General features: G+C 40.0%; 1 protein-coding gene across 7 annotated transcripts in view; it reads left to right on the forward strand.

The window, feature by feature from the left end:
* The first annotated feature begins 558 nt into the window (after positions 1 to 558).
* PGCKA1 (PDCD10 and GCKIII kinases associated 1) overlaps positions 559 to 21,181 on the forward strand; it is a 60,390-nt gene continuing 39,767 nt past the window's right edge. Inside the window, exons 1-2 of one of the 7 annotated variants that reach the window (XM_031504564.3) lie at positions 559 to 1,059; positions 21,108 to 21,157. Coding sequence is in view for 1 of the 7 variants with exons in the window: in XM_085578589.1 (XP_085434715.1) it covers positions 1,284 to 1,338 (55 nt within the window). In the remaining 6 variants the exon portion in view is untranslated. The other 6 variants (XM_085578586.1, XM_031504563.3, XM_085578587.1 and 3 more) reach the window with 6 other exon arrangements.

Consider the following 21,181-nt stretch of genomic DNA (forward strand, 5'->3'; position numbering starts at 1 on the left):
AGTTGTCTGCTCAAGATAAGAATGTCCAAAGCAGCTTTTATTCATTTCTATGTTGGCACATGACGTTTCTGCCCCTGTGTGTGCTGGCCCCTGCAGCGGCAGGCTGGGGCCAGGCGGCGCATCCGAGTCCCGGCTCCGGGCACGGGACCTGCCTGCCCCAGCCCGCTGCTGACAGGAGCTCGATCCCTGCGGAGGGTACGAGGGGAAGCACGGCAGGGCAGAGCAAGCCCTTGGTGATTTAAATCCAACACCCTCCTTGCACAGGGAAGGCGAGGATACAATCCCTGCAAGGCAGGGAGGCAACTGTATATCCGGCATTATTTAGAGTGGGAACAGAACGCCTACTCCATGCAGCAGCCAAACTTCATTTAAGTGCTTCCATGAGGCTTAACACCAATTAAAAAAAAAAAAAAAAAAAAAAAAAAACACAAAACCAAACAAGTAAACAAAACCAAACACCAACAACCACACCCGAAGGGTATCGAGAAGGCTTTGCTAGCTCTGCTTTGCACCCCCCCACGCCCCCGCTGCGACACAGGCAATCTTAGTGCCAGTTCTCTCCCGGAGGTTGTTTCACAGTTTCCAGGTACATCGACATACCTTAAAGATCACACATGACCCAGGTGCTTGCCTAACTTAAACCTCTCCTCCTGTACAGGGAAATCTCTCTCAAATGGCTGTGGCAACAGAACATCTTTCATATCACTTCTGGAAACACCACGCTCAAATCAAAATGACTCCAGGAAAGTCGGCAGCTTTCAAAGGTAAATGTGAGGCGATGCCTGCAAATACACCTCAGAGCTGAGTTTCTCTTTAGAGAATCCCACAAAACAGTGGGGAATAAATGTCATTGCCAGGCAACATGCAACAGAGGAATTTCTGCCAAATCCCTCCAGCACTGTTTGTGATATGGGGAGATTTAATTTAAAGAATATGCAAATCCCAGCATGAATACACTGACAGGCTCGGGCATTGTTGTGGTCGCTGTGACTGTCCCGGAGGAAAGGAATTCTGTGGCACGTGTTCTTCCGCTTCTCCTTCTAACCCCGGCCAGAAACGGTGAGTCCTATCAGGTTTTTATCCAGCTTGCAGGTAAAGGGTTACAGATTATAGGAAGTATTAAATGCAAACTTTAAAGGATTTTATTTTCATCTAGAGTCACATGATGCCTTAATACCCAATGACACTAACTACAGTGTCTCATTAAGAGGTCATGCAAACTCCCAAGCTAAACAAGGCATTCTTACATATTTAACATTCAAATGCAGAAGCCAAGCTAAGCCATGGAAGATTGTAATCAGGAAAAGCTACACTTCCTGATCCACAGAAATGCTACAGGTAGGAAAAGTTCTTTTAAACTTTTAACATTGTGCTTTCTAGAGAAACTGTTTACAGGGTATATTTTGTAATGTCTTTTCTACCTTTCAAAACAATCTAAAATATTATACTGAAAATATCTGATCTCACTTGTTCCACCTGTTGTAGAGTCTGGATTGTTTTTTACACTCAGAAATAAAGTTGGCTCAGTGAAAATCCAAAGACAACAATTTTTAAACCAAACCTATTTAAAAACTGATGTTTTAAAATATCTCTTAGTTATTGAAATGGTTAAGTTGGAGTATGTGGGGTAAAGGTGGAGTTAATATGTCTTTCATGTCTGAAAGGAAGGGATTCAGAACTCTTCTAACTTCCTTATATCATGAATTGCACATTGTTTCAGTCACACCAATCCCACTGTATTTTAACATATTTGACATCCTCAATGAACTTACATGATTTCTAAATTCCTCTTCTAGAATTTGGTACATTTAAAAATAAAATCTTACAAGCAAATGAAAGACAGATGGGGAGTACTACAGTGTTCCATAAAAGGAGAATAAAATTGCAAAATACAGAGTAAGAGGAAAGTCAGTTAAAAGCAGTTTATTTTAAATTGAGAAGTTAAATTGCATTAAAGCATATCAATTTTCACATGGCACAATAAAGTTTCACTGACAATTACTGGCAATGTTGCAGGAGTTAATATTTTTTACTTGCACTGAAGGAGTTTTCCAGTCTACAGCATTAACATTTTTATCACAAAGATCTTTTTCTCATCCCAATTTGTAATTGTTTTCAGACAGTATTCTAAATACTCCATTTTTAATACCTCTATAGGAATTTAAAGACTGCATTCTAGGGGGTTACAGAATCCAAATTTACTGAAGATCTCTAGTGCATCACAGGATTGTCACAGCCTAACAATTCCCACTGCTTAAAAGCAGCAAGTGTTGTTTATTGTTTTCTTTCTACAATGGTTGGGTGTTGATTGCTGATAATGTTATTTTTCCACAGTTCATTCTATAAAATACATCTCTTTTTCTTGTTTCCACATAATGCTAGAAGATACCAAAAGAAGTGGAGAATAATACCTGAAGCAACTTGCTTCAGATAAGCTCTCAACTTTCTCTGGGAAAAGAAAGGGGGTTGTCTTTACCAGTATTTAAAATAAATTTGAGTCAAACAAGTTTACCAGTGGCACTTCAAAAAATTGTCATTCACTTTCAGGTTGCCCATCTTGAAACATAGTAGGTCTCATGCTGAGGAGGGCTAGGACCTGAGCACAGCCTAGATCAGCCTGAGCCAGGAAGTGTCTCTTTATCAAACTCGTTGTACCAACGTCCTGACAAGAGTAGCTCCCAACTGTGCCGATGGGAATGCAGCAATAAACCACTACACTTTAAAAGAACTGCTCTGAGCTTACTATAACTGACTTATGAGCCTATATTATTTACAAAAATCTATTTAGAAACTGTGGTAGATAAGGGGCTTATTTACTAAGCTACATGTATATCTCGGGAGAGGAACACTGTAGCACCCAGATCAACAGGAAACCACAGGCTTTCACTGAGAAGAGCATTGCATCCAAAACATGAAAAGCAGCCTGCCATGGCGAGTCTCTTCTGAAAAATGCTTTTACAAGTTGCATGTATGATGGTAAACCAGCTTAGTAACTCAGTAGTTAAATTTGTTGAACATTAATTACACAAAGCATCTTTGTAGGGTGGAAGGTACAATGCATACTGAAGTTACTCTGTCACTGAAAAGAGAGTGGCCATTGAATGAGAGAGAGACTTCCTTAACTCCTTTCCTAAAGAAAGGAATTCAAGTGAGGCACTTGCTATCAAGCACTCTAGTAGTTTTTTTTTATGTCCACAATTTTACTCTTGGTGCAGAAATTGGTACTGCTCTAATTATTACCTTTTATTCTTTTCTGATGAAACAAACAAACCTATTTTCTTGCTTTGTCACATCAATATAGAACCAAACGCAGTGCTGTTTCACAGGGAAGACACAAATCAAATACTTCCTGCTCACAACCAAAAGAAGAGAGAGATTTTTGGAAAATGAGATAATTGGAAACCTAAGGGAGAATTTTTCTCTAGAATTTTGGGGAAAGCCAAGTAAATATAAAAATCAAAACACTGTCAGAAGTTTAGAATAGTTTTCTGTTTACCCCAAAGCTAAGACAAGTATTGATCAAAAGGCAATCCAGATCTTCCAGTTTGCAGGTTTCAGGGAACTTGTACCATATTTAAGGTTAATACTGAAAATCAACCTGTTGATTTTTGCACAGTTCTAGGTAGGTGGGAAGACAGAGCAAATTTTCAAGTGAAGGGAATAATTACTTACTTCCTTGGAAAGCCTGATTAAAAGTGGTTCACTGTGCAAGGCAAACATTTGTGAGTGTTGAGGCCCTTCTCTAACCACACTCAAGGAAGCAAACTTGCTAAAAGTATTTGCTCTCAGACTTTACTGAATGAAAGCTAAGGAAAGCCTTTCTTCACATCTTTCAGGAAGGGATGGTCTTTTGCTGTGTTTGCACTGTATCCAGTTAAACATGGCCTCAGCATTGTCTACATCTTTCACTGATAGTGTTTCACAAGGGACAGGGGTGGGGGAAACAACCCACTGAAACCTGATGCAATGTAGTCAGGCAATAAATATTTGTTTGGAGTTTAAAATTTCTTCTTCAGACCCTTTCTGAGGATTATATATGATCACCTGTCAGCAGAGTATGCCCCCATGCCTTCTACACAACAGTCATGGTGGGGAGGGCATAGCTAACCAGAGCAGGTGGCCAAATCCCCCTGCTCCTTAACCAGCAGCACCTCATTGAGCACCTGACCATGCTGGAGTCCAAATCCAGCATGATGTCAAAACTTCACCTCCCAGCAACGATGCACGAAAATTGTTGATTTTTGCTGACCTACAGAACAGAGCTGGCAAGCAGGATGTATTGCTAAGGAGAAAAGGTACAAAACACAATGTAATTTTACCTATTGAAAGTTTGATATCAAAATGGACAAAATAATTGAGTTACTGTAGAAAGGTCAAAAGGGATTGCTGGAAAGGGGCGGGTGGGGTGGGGGGGAAAGCAGCAATTTTCCTGTAAGTTCTCCTCTGGGTCACTTTCACTCAGACATATGGAGGAACTTTAAAATTTTATTAAGAAGAGAATACGTTGCACATTTAATCACTTACAGCAGGAGGAAGGGGGATAAAAGGCCCAAGTTTATTTTTTCTTCTGTGTGACTTTTTTCCTGTCTGCCATTTTTATACAAGTTTATTTAACTCCCTTTTTTTCACTTTTATCACAGATGTTTGCTGCAAAGGCACAGATGCTTTCTGGTTAGAAAAATATTTCTGGTTGAATATTCTATTACTAATTCACACAAGTTACTTTTCCATTTAGGATAGTGAGGAAGAGTAAGCCTTCTCTTCGGGGTTTACTCTTTTTAATGTTACCAGCTTGACCTGGCTCAACTTTACATCACATCTTTTTAATATGTTTAATGTTTTTATATTAAAGAACAGTTAGTTGTATGAATTTGTGCAAGTAAGGTCCAAAGCCTTGCTATTGCAGGTAATCTGCTTTTCTGAAGGAGCTGAATAATAAGCACAAGTTGTACCCCATATCAAGAATAACACACACCCAATTATTAAAAACCCTCTCAGTATCAAGTCCACCTTGGGAACTCTTCTCACACTGGTTCCAGTAGGAACAGTATCAAATCCTCACAGAGGACAGGAGAAAAGAAATAACCTGATGCAAATGGGGCCAGTGCTACCGAGCACAGCGCTGCCAGCTGAAACAGCAGCAGCACAGGTTTGCCTGCACTGGACAGAAGCTCTCCAGACCATAACAAAACACATATTTCACATCTGCCCAATCTGCCATGCTCAAGCAGGTGCATCTGGATGTTAAGGACCTTTTCCAGGCAGGTTAGCATTGATGTCCTCCTACGATACACTCTGATGCAGAGACCTGACAGCAGCTTTCAGGCAGGAGAGGCAGAGAGTGACCCAGATGAGCCATGGGGAGCCACATGTCCACAGTCCTGAGGGCCCACCAGACTGCAGGTCTGTTCCTCCCCTGACTACCTACCCTCCCCACTGAATTTACTGCAATGACTGTATGTGTAGACTGGACTGTATTTCTTACACTCACTTCCCCCTTCAACCCACAGCCACTTTGAAACCCTGTTTTGTCAGCAGTAGATTTGGGAGTGCCCAGTTTTATCTGTCTTATTAAGCACCTGAGCTTTGTGCAACAGCCTAGGATGCAGAAGCACCACCTGTGCCCTGGCACAGGCACCCAACAATTTCCTCCTCTCTCTTCTGGGCTGTGTGCTCCTTCCCACAGCCAACTTGGTGCAGAAATCCCCCACCAGGACCCAGGCCCACTGTGCTTGGGCAGCTCCCAATCTGGGGACTGCAGCCATTCCAGCCTCCCTTGCCAGCTGCTCCACTTGCCCAGCCAGTGAATCCACACTGTCCCACTACTGTACAGGCAGTTTATTACCTCAAAAAAAAAAAAAAAGTGTTATCCACTCCTCCTCTCTTACGGCAAGAAAGCTTGATACCAATCCTATTAATATGACTTTAACACTACACATTTCCATGGAGCTATTCTTCTCATCTACTCCTGATCTACTCACAGTAAAAGGAGCCTAAGTCTCAGGCTAATGAATGCTTTTGAAGTTGGCATCCTCATTCACTTACAGCTCAGTGGAAAACAAGCAGTTGCTGTCAGCTGTCAGGAACCTGAATCAAGCTTTGTTAAAGGCCTCCTCTGTCTCTATTTCTGGTTTGGGTGTGGCATGGAAAAAACAATATTTACCATCTCGGGAGCTGCGCCCTTTGTGTATTTGTTTTTATATTCCCTTTCCCCACGTGAATTTAGCAGATGTTGCATGGCTTGGTATCAGCTCTGAATTTTGTTGTCAGAGTATGTGCATGTCTCCACTGAACATTAGTAGTGAATAGGCAATGTCTGCACAGAAAAGATAATAGATTCAGCTGCCAGGCACCATTTCAGGGACAAACATAGATAAAGGGATAAGCACCAAGAATACCATAAGATTTCATTTTCATTGTAAATTAAACAAAAACTACAGCCATCAGCCCTGAATGGAAGGCTACCAGAGGCCTGAAGAGATACCACCATATGCCATGTCCAATTTTTGTCTTTTAACATCTCTTTTTAAATTAAAATCACTTGGGAGCATTTTCCACTGTTTTGCCTGAATGCACACAGATTGCTAAAAGGCTAGCTAGTATTTACCAATATACTTTAAAAACTAATGCTCTGTGCAATTATCCCATTAATTACCTTCTCTTTTTGTTTATATAGAGTAAAAACATAGGGATTTGCTATGGTTCAGATGATAAAAAAACCTCAAAGACTGTTTAAGAAAACAGGAAAGCCAAGGGCAAAAAGATAGATGCCAGGGAAAGGTCAGCTTTCTGTTTTCACAGCCAATTACCAGCACCCAGTATCCATCAAACTACAGCCTCAGCTTTCTTTCATTTCCCTGCCATCCTTCCACAATAAAGCTTTACAGTGGCACTACAGAAATCAGTATGGCTTAACTTTCCTCCTGGAGAACGAAACTATTTGTCCCAAAGCACATAGCTACCCAAATTTTCCATGTGGGGGAAAGCCAGGTTTGAGAAGCAAGCAGGTAAATCAGCCCCCATCTCTGGGTAGGAGACAGAATGTGAACCCAAGTCCCACAAATGCCCCAAGAACCAAATCTGCCTCTAGAGACTAACACTCTTTAAAAATACAACCCAGTGACTTTCTTGCCACAGGGCAATATGTCAGGTTGACCAATAAAAAAGTTCCAACACAAGCAGCAGATATTTGCTTTATGGCAGTGTGACCTGAGACACACCTTGCTCACTGAAGCAAGGAGTTCTGCTGGAAATGTCAGCCTGGTGTTAGCATACAGCATCACAAAAAACCCCACAGGCAAAACATACTCCAGCAAATTAGACCTGATAGTGCAATCTTCATTGATAATTTTGGTGAATATAGCCCATTCTTTTGCACAAGATTAAGGGAAGAAAAAGAATTACTAAGTTGTCTTGATGCCAGACAAACTAAGTCTTTTAAGGCAATGAATCCTTTCCTATAATTTTCAAGTATTGTTTTACTGAGAGACTAATAAAGGTTGCAAATGCAATCAAGATCAGCAATTCAATAATACTACAGAAATGCAGCTGCATTTCACTGCTATCTCACCATTATCACGTTTTAGTAACATTTGGACCTTTTTGATGCAGTGGCCAATACCTTGGATCTGCCTTGTTCTGAGTAATTATAACATAAGAGCTCTTTGCTCTTGTTCATTAAATTGTTGTGTGTGATCATTCCCTTAGCCATTCATCATCACTCAATGTCTGTGAAGGAAATTAGTTTAAAATAACCAAATGGAAAAGTTCACCTGCACTCTAAAGGGTTCTAGATCAAATTATCTTATGCTTTACACTTAGATTAAAGTGCTGTATTCAAAAGCAAAGAAAGCACATTGAATCAAAAAGAATTCATGTAAGAGAAAAAGTCATAAAAGGGCCTTTATTTAAGTATTGTATCAGAATCATTTATTGAAAATTTTTGAGTGTGACTTATAATTGTTTTGAATATTTTTTCTGTTTTAAAAGGTTCTTTATCCATTTTAAAGTCCTCTGTAACTATGCTTTACTACTCTCTGCTGACCAATCTTTATGTCAAATATTCAGGAACAATGAGGTTCAAAAAAAGCACCCTGGTATTTTTCCCACACTTGTTATGTAAAAGCAGCCTTGTGTAGGAGAAGCATCTTGAGCAGTGAATCTGGGGGAAAAGACAAACCACCACCACCATCCCCTCTCCAAAAAAAAGGTGAAAGAAAAATAAGTGCATTAGGTGTTTTAATATATTTCAGTCTGTCCCTGATCTGAGAGAGAAGACACTATTAAAATCCGATAAGGAAGCTGAATTACATAGTTTATACTGTTTTAGAATAATTCCTAATTTTAGTACATATACTTGATCTTTCTCAAACATCCCCACAGGTGTCTAGATCTAAGCAGGTCTAGATTACAGGCTGCAAGATTGTCTCAGAAATAACTGCCTGAGCCAGGCACACCCCAGCCTCAGCATTCACTGAATTACCTGATTAGAAACAATTGGTGCCCCTAACAAACCAGGCACTTATGTGAACTCTGGACCACCAATACCTGACATAATTAAAAATATTATTATTTTGCTCACAGAATAAACTAAATTTGCTCCCATAACATGTAAAATTCTTCTGATGAAGAAGAATTATTTTTATCACTGTTTCCATACAGGATAACTTGGTAAAGACTGTTTTTTAAAATGGGCAAAATCAATTTTTTCCTTCAAACCTGACTCTTCTGCATCAAGTATATTGTTCTCCAGGTTTTACTTTCACTTCTCAAAATCCCTTATACTGTGTATGTGTATGCCTTAGCCCAAACACTGTGCCCTGTGCATAGCTGTCTGATTCTCAGACCTGCTAGGAACTACGAATTTGGGCAGGTGGCCAAGCTGTTCATTCATCATCTTCTGTTTCAGTCTTGCCAGAAAAATATAGGTTTTGTCTGAGCAATGAATTTATAGCATGTGCTTTGTGGGTCATACCTATTCCTTTATGTAGAACTCACTTTGTGCTACCAGTGACAAACTAAGTGTGTAACTCTGAAAACTCAAGCTATTTATAAACAGGTTTCAGTACCTTTTCCTTCTGTTTCCATTCCAATTTGAAAATCCAGTTATAACTTGAACTCTTACAGCCACAGAAAATGCATTTTGTTTTCCTCTCTCCTCTATAAATTTTCTTTGAAATAGAGAAACCAACATTGTCTCTTTTCCCTGTGGGTTCTATTTGCCCTCCAAGAAGTCAAATGTTCATATTTCCCCCCAAATCTGTTGATTTTTAGCCTGTTAAGCTGCTACATATGTTTAAATTGCATCTGTCAACAACTATGATGTTTGTAAACCACTGATTCTTCTTATTTTCTGACATTCTTTTCCATTCTCTACATTATTCTAGCTTGATGTAAAAAAGGCAAATGTGCAAAAAAAAAAAAAAAAAAGTTTTACAAGGCCAGTACTTGAAATGAGCCTCAGCTTATTGCAAAGCTATGCTTTGCACTGCTGTAACAGCTGCACTAAATGAGTATTTGTTAGCATAAACAAAACCTGACTGAATTTCTCTAAAGTGCATTCAGGACAAATAATCCAGCAGTGGTATGCTCTGTGCTACAAGGCTTGTATCATTCAGCATCATGCCATTAAAGAGCCTAGATTTGCATGTTCTGCTCTTGACATGAAATAAAGTTAATCTCAGTTAAAAGACTGAGATTTCTTTGCTCAGTACAACAGACTTTTTTCTGGCCTGTACAGTTCTAGTTTATCTCACATTCCTGCAGCTTGCAATATTGCTCTGTTCACAGAGCTCACTGTGTTTAGTGCTAACATGGTTGAACAGCTTACCTAGACACTGGCACAAATTCTCTAACCCAAGGACTGAATCTCTTAAGGACCTCCTGTTTTCCAGCCTGTACAAATCTATTGCTACCCTGCAGGATTTGTTCTTTATTCAGGTTGTTTTGGTTTTCCTCATCTCCATGGCATTCCCAGTAAGAAGCACAATAATCAAAGATGCATTGTAAAAAGCCTTTTGTGCTTTGCACAGTTTCCTGAGTAAGGCTCTGGAAAAGAAAGTTTCTTGCAAAAGAAACTACATGAGTAAACACACCACTGCCCAGGAAAAGTCATGCACCTTCTCCCAAACAAGATGGAAAGGTTAACTCCATCAAGGCCTGCAGATCCTGGAGTCCTTCATCCACAAAACATCCTCTTCACACAGCTTTTGCAGCTCCTTTGACAGAAGGAAAATTAAGTTAAAATTGGCAAAGACCCTATGCATTTATGCCAGGAAAATCCCACACAATTTGAAATTAATCAATAGCACAGAAACCCTCTCCCACTTACCACATGGAGCTCAGTCTCCAAAAATCTGCAGCCTCTCTCTAGGGTGGTATTTGAAATAAGCAAGTTTGCAGAACTAGCTTCACCCCCTCCCCATGCCACCTTCCCACACAGAGAGATCTTTTGATACTTTCCTCCCCAGGGAAAAAAAAACACACCTATGTGGAAAACAAAGGCTAGAAATGCCTGATTTGAGAAAATCATCTTACTGAGCCAATTCACTTTTCTCTCACTGAGAAACAATGTATTTTTAATCCAGCAAAACACAACACAAATATGATTTAGCCTTCATGTCAATAAACCTTTTTTAAAGACCTGGTAACAAATGTTTGCCTGACAGAGCCTGAGCTCTACCCTACTTTCTCCACTCCCTTCCTCTGCTTTCCAGGAGGTCTGAAGGTCTCCTTAAGGAAGCAATATAGCAACTGACTACCATAAAGCTTTCCATGAATGGCCTTTTGAAGCATCTGGGTGAGACACCTGCAAGACTCCAAGGTGTTTGTTACTCCCAGTGTACAATTACCCAGCTCCCACTATATTTTGGGGTTTTGCTCCCTCCCTTCCTGCAGGGTTTCCCCATGCAAGGAGGCTCCAGGTGCCTTGTTTCCAAGCTGCCATCAGGGGTTTGCAGCATTTCCCTGTTTGTGTTACAGCATCTACAAGCACCACAAGGGATAAAGGGACTGCTTTGGCTGTCCCAGACACACCTAACAACACACACCATATTTAAACATTTCCAAATTACCCAGACTGTTCCAGACTGGATCCAGCCTTCAGCACGTCCTTACTTTAGGGAGAATAAGGAGACACAACACAATCCCATCTTGCTTACTGTTAAAGAATTCATTATCCCTGAAAAATAAATGCTCTGGGTTTTAATCCCTTTTGGTTTAGGAGGCACATAATTGCAGGTAGCTGAAATCCCACATAAGTGTCATCAGGAGGTTATTGCTCAACCCGTGGGGACCACTGCCTCATGTGGCTTTGGCAGCAGTGGGTTCCAGTGTCTCCACTGGGCAGGAGGTGGCTCAGAGCTCACCCAGAGCAGCAGAGACTCTCCAAAGCCAAGAAAACATCAGGTTTGTGAGCTTTAGGTTGCTTTCAATAATGTAGCTGTCAAGCTGCCTTGCTCAGACTGAAGGGATCTACCAGTGCCATGCTGCTGTCAAGCCCAGTAACACAATTTTGTTAGGCAGCGTCTCATGCATTAAAAAAACTAATATCCCATACAGCTAGGCAGGGAATTGTGAATTGTTCTTCCATGGAATGGCACTTGACTGCAGCTGGAGTTGGACCAGAGCTGTGTCCCATGGACCCCTCCTGCAGTGCACCCACATCTAGAACAACAGAGCACAGGCAGGCAGTGCCAGCAGGAAGCACAACCAAGCTGCTGGGAGTTAGTCAGGCCTGTTAATCACAAAGGTGTCCTCTCCAATCATTGCTCCACCCAAAACACACTGCTAATTGCCCTTATATTAATGCTTTCACCTGTTTCCTTCTTCTTAGCCTTTGCCTATGGAATCATCATTTCTCAACTTTCCATTCTTCTTTCACATTTGAAAAATTTTCTGCTATCTGAAAAGCTAATAAATGAAAAAAAAAAAACAAACAAACAAAAAAAACCCCAAAAACCACAAAAAAAACCAAACAACAGATCTTTCAATATAACTTCAACTAGCCAAGCTTTGTTCCTTCTGCACAGCATCACATACAGTGTTCCTTTCTAGAGGTAACAACATTGAAGAGTTTTCTCTCTCCTCTCCCAATTCAGGCTTTAGATTGCTGATATTTTAACACCATGTCACAAGTACAGATATTGCAGATTAACCCATGGGCTTTTATTGCAAACTCTCATGTTGGTTTTTGGCTATAAACACCACCTGAACAAGGAGCTGACTAACAAATACAACCTTTGTTACAGGAAGAAAGAAGGAAATCAGCAGAGAGCTGACTCTGTCTCACCTCTGGGGAAAACCACTCCTCCCTGTTGCCAGGGGCCACTTCAATGCTGCACTCAGAGCCAGGGGTCACCCTAGAGACAAGCTCAGCTGCAGTGCACTGGTTTCTGCAGGCCTCTGACCACAGGCTCTCACCTTATGATCTCGGGTCAAACTCTAGCCACAGCAGACTGGTGGTTTTTTTCAGCACTTTTGTTCACTGTAAAGCTTCAAATTCACTTTCTCCTGTTGAATACATACAACACAAGGAGTGGGTGAGAAGAGGGCCAACTCTTAGCAGCAATTCAGCATCACAGAAATTTAATTGTGACAGGAAAATTCACAGCAAGTCACTTGTAAGTCACATCTGTGAGAACATTTTGCTACAGAGACAAAAAAGAAACATACAGCTTGATACAATTAAAGGATTTCAGAAGGTAATATGCCAGGTAGGACAGTGCGAAAAGGCCTTCTTTCCTGTAAAGGACAAAAATATCTTATTCCTTCAGACCTCTTCCTCACCTCATCACAATGAGATGTGTAGAATATAACTTGATCAGGTAGCAGAAGGGTTAGGAGAGCAGTGACTACATTTTAATGCAGATTTGTCTGTCCATCCTCGCTGAAATGAATTCTGATGTCTTTTTGATTTGAACAAGGTAGGATTTGATAGAATCTAGCTGTTATCTGGGTCTCCATTAGTAACTCAACCACTTTACTGTCTCTTTACCATCTCATCATTCCAGCACTGTGATCCAAACTGGGGCAGTGTCAGGATCCATCCCCATACAGGCCACCAATCGTTGGCATCAGTGTTTGGCACCAGTCAACAGTAGATAGGAAGTGACTGTCACCATTGGTTTATTATCTTCCTGCAAGACTTTCATACCTTCCCTCTGTGAGGTCTCTCAGGCAGCACTAACTCCTTTTCTCTTCCTTCTGCACAGCCAGCTGACTTCTTCCTGTCCCTAGCAGACACACTAACCCTTACTGCCCCTAACAAAAACCCCTGACCCTTCCTGTCCCTAGCAGACATGCTAACCCTTACTGTCCCTTGCACAAGCACCTGACCTTGGTCCTCAGATCAGCACAGCCAACTGACTCCAACTCTCCTCCCAACCAGCTACCCCACTCTTTTATAACACCCATCCTTACTGGACACAGCTGTGACCTATTAAGGGCAGGGCTGTTCCTGCTCTTTGGTAATTAGCACAGCTGCAGTCCTCAGGGGCAAGACTGCCTTCAGCACTATCTCTATTCTTACAATCCATCCTCCTACAGGACAGCAGCCAAGTTCTTTGGATATCAGACTGGGAAGGAGCACCAAAACTATGCCCTGATATTTTTTCCAGGGGCCTCAGAACCTTAAGGCTCTCTCAAATAGGTAAAGACCATCACAAGAATCATACTATAAAGGGGAAATAGTCTCTTCACAAAGAATTTTAAAAAGAAACCACAAGAAAATTGCATTTTCTCAACCTGAACAAAGCTACATCTTTGTAGCTTCTGTAAATCAGACTTACCTTTCCCTACTCATCCTTATTAACACATGCCATTTGGAAAAAAATATATAATAAATGGGAATGCCTCTAGATGTCAAAATCTGGGAAATGTATGCAGTGAATCGGCACAAAATGTAAAACACTGCAAGGGACAGACAGACCCCTGTAGGCTCCAGTCCCTGGTCCACACAAGCATCCCTGTCAGTAGAACCTGAGAAAGAGTTTAAACAACTGAGAAGAAAAATGAGTTCTTTGGGATGCATAATTGAACTCCAGGATTTTACCTGATTTTAACATTAAAAAATAGGCTTTGTCAAAGCTGAGGAAACATCCATTGACAGAATGAAATCACATGACTGTAGGACTGGTATCAATCATCTGTGACTGCATTGCAGAGAAAGGAAGTCTTTGCTAGACATATATATCCTCAGCAGCCTCAAAATTTGATAAAGCTCATTCAAGATGTGATACATAACATTTTTGAATCAAAAAAATCAAAAGAAATATTGAGTATTAATAACTTTTCATTATGTTTTCTGCTTAACATCCCTGGACTACGTACAAATCACACCAGTTAGTAAGTTAAAATGACAATAAAGAAATGAATACCTGAATTTCAGACCTTCTTTGTGAAGTGAACAAAGACTGCAAACAGGAAGGATGCCTCTCACCATTTAAAACTACCCCTGTGGTTTCAATCCTGCATATGCATATCGCAAGTAAGCACCAACACCTGCCAAGTAAGGCAGTCTCACACCAGCACACAGCAGGGGTCTCCTGGCACTGGAAATGTGACAACCCAGCCTGTATTAAATACCACAGTCACATTGCTTCAGCTGCAGAATCATTTCCACCTTGTGGAAAGACCAATGTGTACTACTCACAGCTCTAAAACAAGGGTGGTGTTGCATTAGTATAGTAAACTGAAGCAATTCGGTATAAAAGAATGATGGACTGATTTAAATCTGGCTTATTTATTAGTTTATTTTTGCTTCACAGCAGCACCATTTCTATGGCCAGATTGGGCTTCAGTCTTAAAGAGTTGCTTGGATTGTCAATCTCATAGGATTAGCGATTTTAAATTAAGGAATGGGTTGCAAGAAAAAGTAATTTCATGCTTTGAGAAGACCTTTGATTTATTTCAAAGGCTTGAAACCTAGAACCATCACTCCATAATATTTTTCAAATGTTGATGTTGTCAATGCATTTTAAATTAGCATTTAATTAGGTCAAAAAAAGAAAACAGAAGCTGCTGAAGAAAGTCCAGTAAGAATTTCTATTTCTAGATAAAGCTGCTTTAAATGCATAAGTAATTTTGCTAACTGTGGGATGTGATGCACACGACTGAGTTTATAGGTGTTTAGTGAGAGTTTGTGCCATTTTGTGTATCACAGTGAGCAGTCAGCACAAAGAGAATGATCTAAATATAGAAGAGTGGGCCTATAATTTCTACTCCTAATTTAAAAACTACATTTGCCCTGGATTGCAACAATGCTTACCTTCCTTCTAAAAACTTTCATCTGCCCAAATAAAAAAGTCCTTTTTAAGTTTTTTTAGCTCAAATGAGCATACAGACTAAGAAAGCTTTAGGGAACATTTCCTGTATTTAAACTCTGTCAATTAACAGTGCTGTACCCAAATCCCTTCCAAGCCATAACAAAATTGTATCAGTGTGGAAAGCAGAAAGTGAAGAAATAGAAATTAGGTCAGACTAATTGAATTGCAGTAGCTTGTCTGAGAAACACCTTTGCTACCCAGTTTGAAAAGATACTAAAAACCACATTAGGGAACTGTTTTCATTTTGAAAATCTTCTTCATTACTGCCTGCTTTGCTGAAATAACTTTCAAAATCTTCATCTTTGCTACTCCTGCTTTACTGAGAGGATTTACTGCTGATGCCTCCATCTGAGCTTTCATTTGTTTGGAGGATGAAAATAATACAAACATTAAAGATATAAATTTCAAATGGACAAGGACAATCTAGCTGCAGCAGGATTTTATGTGTCTTGTAGGCCCTTATGGGAACTTTAAATTTTAACAAAAAACTCCTATGTTTCTCACCCAGAGGAGGTGCCCCACCACAGTCTGGTCTCTGCACACACAGAAAGCAGAAGGAGAAAAAGGTAGAGCTATTGACTATTTTGGCAATGGGGTTTTCTGGCCTTTGGGTACAGCTTTACACCTCCCACACACAACCTGGGGAACTTCAGGAAAACTGTAAGCATTGAGTAAGCCTCACATTAACACTTCACCTCACTGACACCTGCTCCAGTCCTGGCTCTCCAGGACTAAGTGCTCCTGCTGCTCTGATGCAGACACCAGAAAGCTGTCAGCCAAACACAAACCCCACCCCAAAGATGTGACCGGAGTGTTCACACTGTGGGTGCAAGTATTTCATAACAAATAATAAACCAAATATATGTGTCATTTTAGCAAGGGTTGATTACACCAATTACAATGTAAGATGAGCTACCTAAATGAATGTCAACTACAGATTAAGGGCATTCACACATCCCTTTGTTGCACTCTCCATCAGTGGAACAGTGTTAGTATTGCTCTGAAGCAAGACAAAACCTGGTTCCACCCTCTCAAGAAAAACTCATTCTCAAAAGGAGGATGCACTCTACCAAAAACAGGAGGAAGAAGCAGCAGCCACTGCATTTCCCTTACCTTTCTAGAGGAATGTACATTATTAAAAACTAAATTTGGTAGTGCAGGACTTTCCAAACTCTAACTACAGGGAGTGGGATTATATACATATATATATACATATACATATATATATGTATGCAGATAGCAAAAATGATGAAAAGAACCTGCTCCTAAGTCTGTGTTTCCTAGCACTGAGGATTCAAAATGTCATCTGAAGCACCTCTGTTTCACATTGGCTCATTCTTTAATTGTGTCAGTATAATAGTCACACAATTACAAATTATAATCAATAAGTCCCACTCTGAAATCTGAGCCCTAAAGGCTATATATGTTATCCAAATATATATAACCAAATGCTAAGCACATTGGGATTCTTCCAACCACGAATTTAAGTAATTATGATTATTCCTAATGTTGCAACAGAAGCATCATGTTCAACTAATTATAGCTCAGAACATTTTTCTACTACATCTTCTAGAAAAGAAATACAATTTTTCAAAGTCACCCAATTTTCATAACCTTAAGCAAAAGACTTCAGCTAAATTTCTTACCTCTATTAGCACAGTCTTTACTATTAAGCCATTTGTGTAAGTTCATTTTTGACTGACTCTCTAATCTTCTGACTGACAGATTTATAGACAGACATAATGTGTTTCCTCAAGGGATTTTTCTACTTACAGAATCAGTCTGCAAACTTCTCATTGTCTGAATTATAGCCCATGATTTAATGTCATCCATTTCCACATCCTCAAAAATACAAGGGAGACCCAATTTCTAGAGGTGGCTCCCCGTGGCTCTTTGCCAACAAAAGTACTTTTGACAGTGAATGACACTCTTACTAAATTTTGTAGCTAAATTAGATGTTGCTTTGTCACTGCTGTCTGAAAACAGTCAGAGATGGGGAGATGCCTGGGTGCTCCTGTTTACAGAAACAGGCCCTAAACAAGGTAACTGCAACCCAGATAAAAGCTGGCAAGTTTACCTAATCACATGGATATATTTACATCAGGTAGTACATGCCACATCAGACAGTTTTAATAAAAAAGGCAGTGAGAAGAGACATCTACAGCACACACATCTCCCCTTCCCCTCCACCAGTAAATACATGATTTGCTGTAAGAATATAGCCAAAATCTCCTCAGTAAGGGTGAGTGAAGAGAAGATTCACAGCAGGTCTACAGACAGGGCCTGCAGGGAGCAGAGCATCAGGGAACATGAGGTCAGGCTTACAACACAGCCTTGGCTCTGCTAGCTCTAGGTCACCTCTGTGCTTGGTGACACCACAGCAGTACAGGCTGGCACGGATCCTCAGTGTCTGCCCCTACAGCACAAAGGCTGAAACAAGCCTTTCCCCCAGGCCATCCCCACCAAGCTGTGGCAGATGTAGAGACAGGAGAGATTGGCTCAGCTGGATAGAGCATGGTGCTAACACTGCCACAGCCCAATCCCTCTATGGGCCATTCACTTCAAAGATGGACTCAATGAACCTTGTGATCCCTTTCAACTCAGAATATTCCATGATTCTGTGAACAGCTAAACTCAGGATATGATTGTGGATAAGGTCTTGCCTTTAATTTGTCAGAGGCTTCAGCAATCAGGCACTAAAACAATAAAGAGCCAAGTTTAACACTGAAGTACAGGTGATTCACAGTCCAATTTCACCAAGTTTAAGGACCATACAAGTTTCTTGCCCTTGAAGGAAGGCCCACTGCCACAGAGAAGACACAGCAGAACACACAGCAATGATGGCTAAAGAGCAATAAATTACAGTTCATATTAATACATGATGCAAACCTAGGTAAAAAGGAGTAGAAGAAATGCAGCCTCTTCTATATTCCCTATACTGAAAAGAGGCTTATCCAGTAATACAGATGGAATGATGATTTACTTTTCCAATCACCCCTACCTAAGACCTCAGGATGTGCAAAATGGCCTTTACACAAAGTTGTGTTTGATGAAATCAGGATGATGAATTCTTTCTACGCTATAAAATGCTGTCAGATATAGCTGTAGTAATAATTTCAAAAAATATCAATCTTCAATTGACCATGTTATACATAGAAGAGAAAGTTAAAATATTTATTCTATACCTAGATGTGCAGCTACAGGTATGTTTCAACATTTAAATGTAGAGAAAGAGAAGCAGTTTTTAATTTAAATTTATCTTGGATATTTTTGCCACAAATTTTTAAAAAATAAGGATCATGGATCTTGTGAGGATATGAGCATCTTAGGGAAAGGAAAAGACATTTGAGGATTTTGCCAGATTGAAATGTTCAGTGTCTTGCACTCCTAACACTTAGTCCAAATCTTAACTTCCATGTAAATATTCATAAATGCATTCACCACAGGTCTGGCAATGTTGTTAGGAATTTTAGAGGTCCCAGAATTATCTTTTCCTAGAAGACTCTCTAAACAACAAAAAAAAAAAGAAAATAGCAAGAACTGATACTTTTAGTACAACATCACACAGTTCCAGTAATCATAGGAGGGTGAATGCCATTCTGCACCTATAGTTTTCAGAATACTTTCTCACTTGTAGGCAACACAGGGCATAGGGCGTATAAAGCAACATTCAACCATTTTTTCAGTATTTTCAAGCTTATTTTTCAGTATTCGAATGTACAACCTCTATTTTCCAATTTACTTGGAGATTATCACCACATCTCAGACATCCACACTAACCAAAAGTCCCATCCATATAGAGGAGCTCAAATAATGTTCTGAATAATTCCCCCTTATTAAAAAAAGGCCACATCTCTTTGTACACATTTTTCAGGTCCTTTAGATATCTAGACAATTAAATCCTACACTTTGCAGACTAGAAGAAAAGTGTCACCACCTTGTTACATAACAACGTAAACAAGGGGGAACATTCAGACAGGTCAAAAAGGGCACTAGCCCAGGAGTAAACAAAATTCCTCCTCCAGCATAACAAGTCTGGGCAATTGCCATCTATGAATTTGTTACCAAAGAAAATAGTATAATGAGTTTCCATAGAAAAAAACTAAACACTGTTCAGCATAACAACTATGAAAATGACAAAATCAAATTTAACTTTTAACAAGTTAAATGTTCTAGGAGAATGTAAATCTTCAAACACAAGAGACTTAAAGCCATGACTGATATGATGTAAATTTTATGTAATTCCAACTCCCCATAATACCTGGGGTATTTGTTTGCACAATTCATTCTGAGGTAGCTGGTGCTGACTACAGCACTGAACTGGGGTCTGACCCAGCCTGACAGTTTCTGTGTCTCTTTGCACTTAATAAAGTAGAACTAAAAATACAATAAAAATCAAACAATGCAGAGACATTCCTGGTGATCCATTGCAGAGACAGTTTTTTAAAGAGATTTTTCCATTTTTTTTAAATCCAGGGTGGCAGAAAAAATCTACTTGGTACTTTTTTTCATACTATAATTAAATTCCCAATCATGGAAAACAGACAAACTCACTCTTTCTATTTTCCCCCGGAGTTTTCTGCAGCAGTCATTACTAATGCCTTTGTTAATCAGAAGCCGGCTGGAACTGAGGAAACAGGAGCTAACCTGCTGCTCCTCTGATCTGGGTATCCAAAGAACAAGGATTTGTTGCAGTCATTGCTTTGCTGAGGCATTCAACTGTATCTAGCACAATGATGCTGGTAAACATTCAGGAGTAAATACACAATAACATTTGTATGTTTACAGCATCTGTGAAAGGGTGTGGGTAGGGTGATTTCTCTACTGTGTGTTTCCAGAGAAAGTCAAACCCATTAATTAAATTCATGCTCTTGTCTTGCTTCAAAAGTAAAAAAAAAGATGATTTATGGGCACTGACAGCTGCAGGAAATGGTTTTGCTCACTCACTCTCATTAATTAATTTTGAAGCATCTGGATTGGTTAATTTCTCAGATTCTAAACACACAAAAGGCTGCACATCCTCAGTTTCTGCAAAGAAAGAAAAATACCTGTTCCATGTAGAGAACTGTCTGTCATGGTTTCTCAGTGCTGGCTTATTGTAGCCGGGGTCCCTGCCAGGTAATAATTAGCATTGACTCCATGATTCCAGAAGGCTGATCAATCACTTTATTGTATTATACTACGTTATTAAGAAAACTCATCACCCTTACTGACAGTCCAATACAGTAGACCAATCCAAACACCATCACCAATGAACCATCAAGAAATCACCTTTTGGTAAACAAATCTCCATAACACATTCCACATGTGCACAACAACAGGTGCAGCAAGTGAAGATAAGAATTGTTTCTCATTCTTTCCTCTGAGCTTTCTCACAGCTTCTCAGGAAAATCCTGGGAGAACTATGTCTCTCTCTGTTCAGAGGATGTGGGATTAGCACACTGGCTGAATAGTATCTACTGAAACTGTGTGTGTACCTCAACATCTCTGTGCCTGCCTAGGCTACTTGTAGGATAGAGCTGTAAGAGGTTCCAGTCATAAAACATTTCTTATCCAGTATTATTTTACTTGTCCTGCAAGAAAAAGTCTAAAATGAGAAAGTAACACCTGTAGAACAGTGTAATCGACAAAGCAAAACAAAAAACTTTCTCTAATAACAGACCTAGGGAAATTGCCAGAAATACTCCCTTCTAAAGGGAATATCAATGTCTCTATGTTGCATATAATGATATATGCAAATACAAATATACAGCAATACAACAGTGTGTTTATTTCTTCTTCTAGGTTCTTTAAGCAGGAGGCAGATCACTAGCATTTGGGACTGAAAGCTGGAGGTAAGCAATCAGAAGACACTTAAC

This window comes from Lonchura striata, chromosome 4 (genome assembly GCF_050655825.1).
Source record: "Lonchura striata isolate lonStrDom1 chromosome 4, ASM5065582v1, whole genome shotgun sequence".
Classification (NCBI taxonomy): Eukaryota; Metazoa; Chordata; class Aves; order Passeriformes; family Estrildidae; genus Lonchura; species Lonchura striata.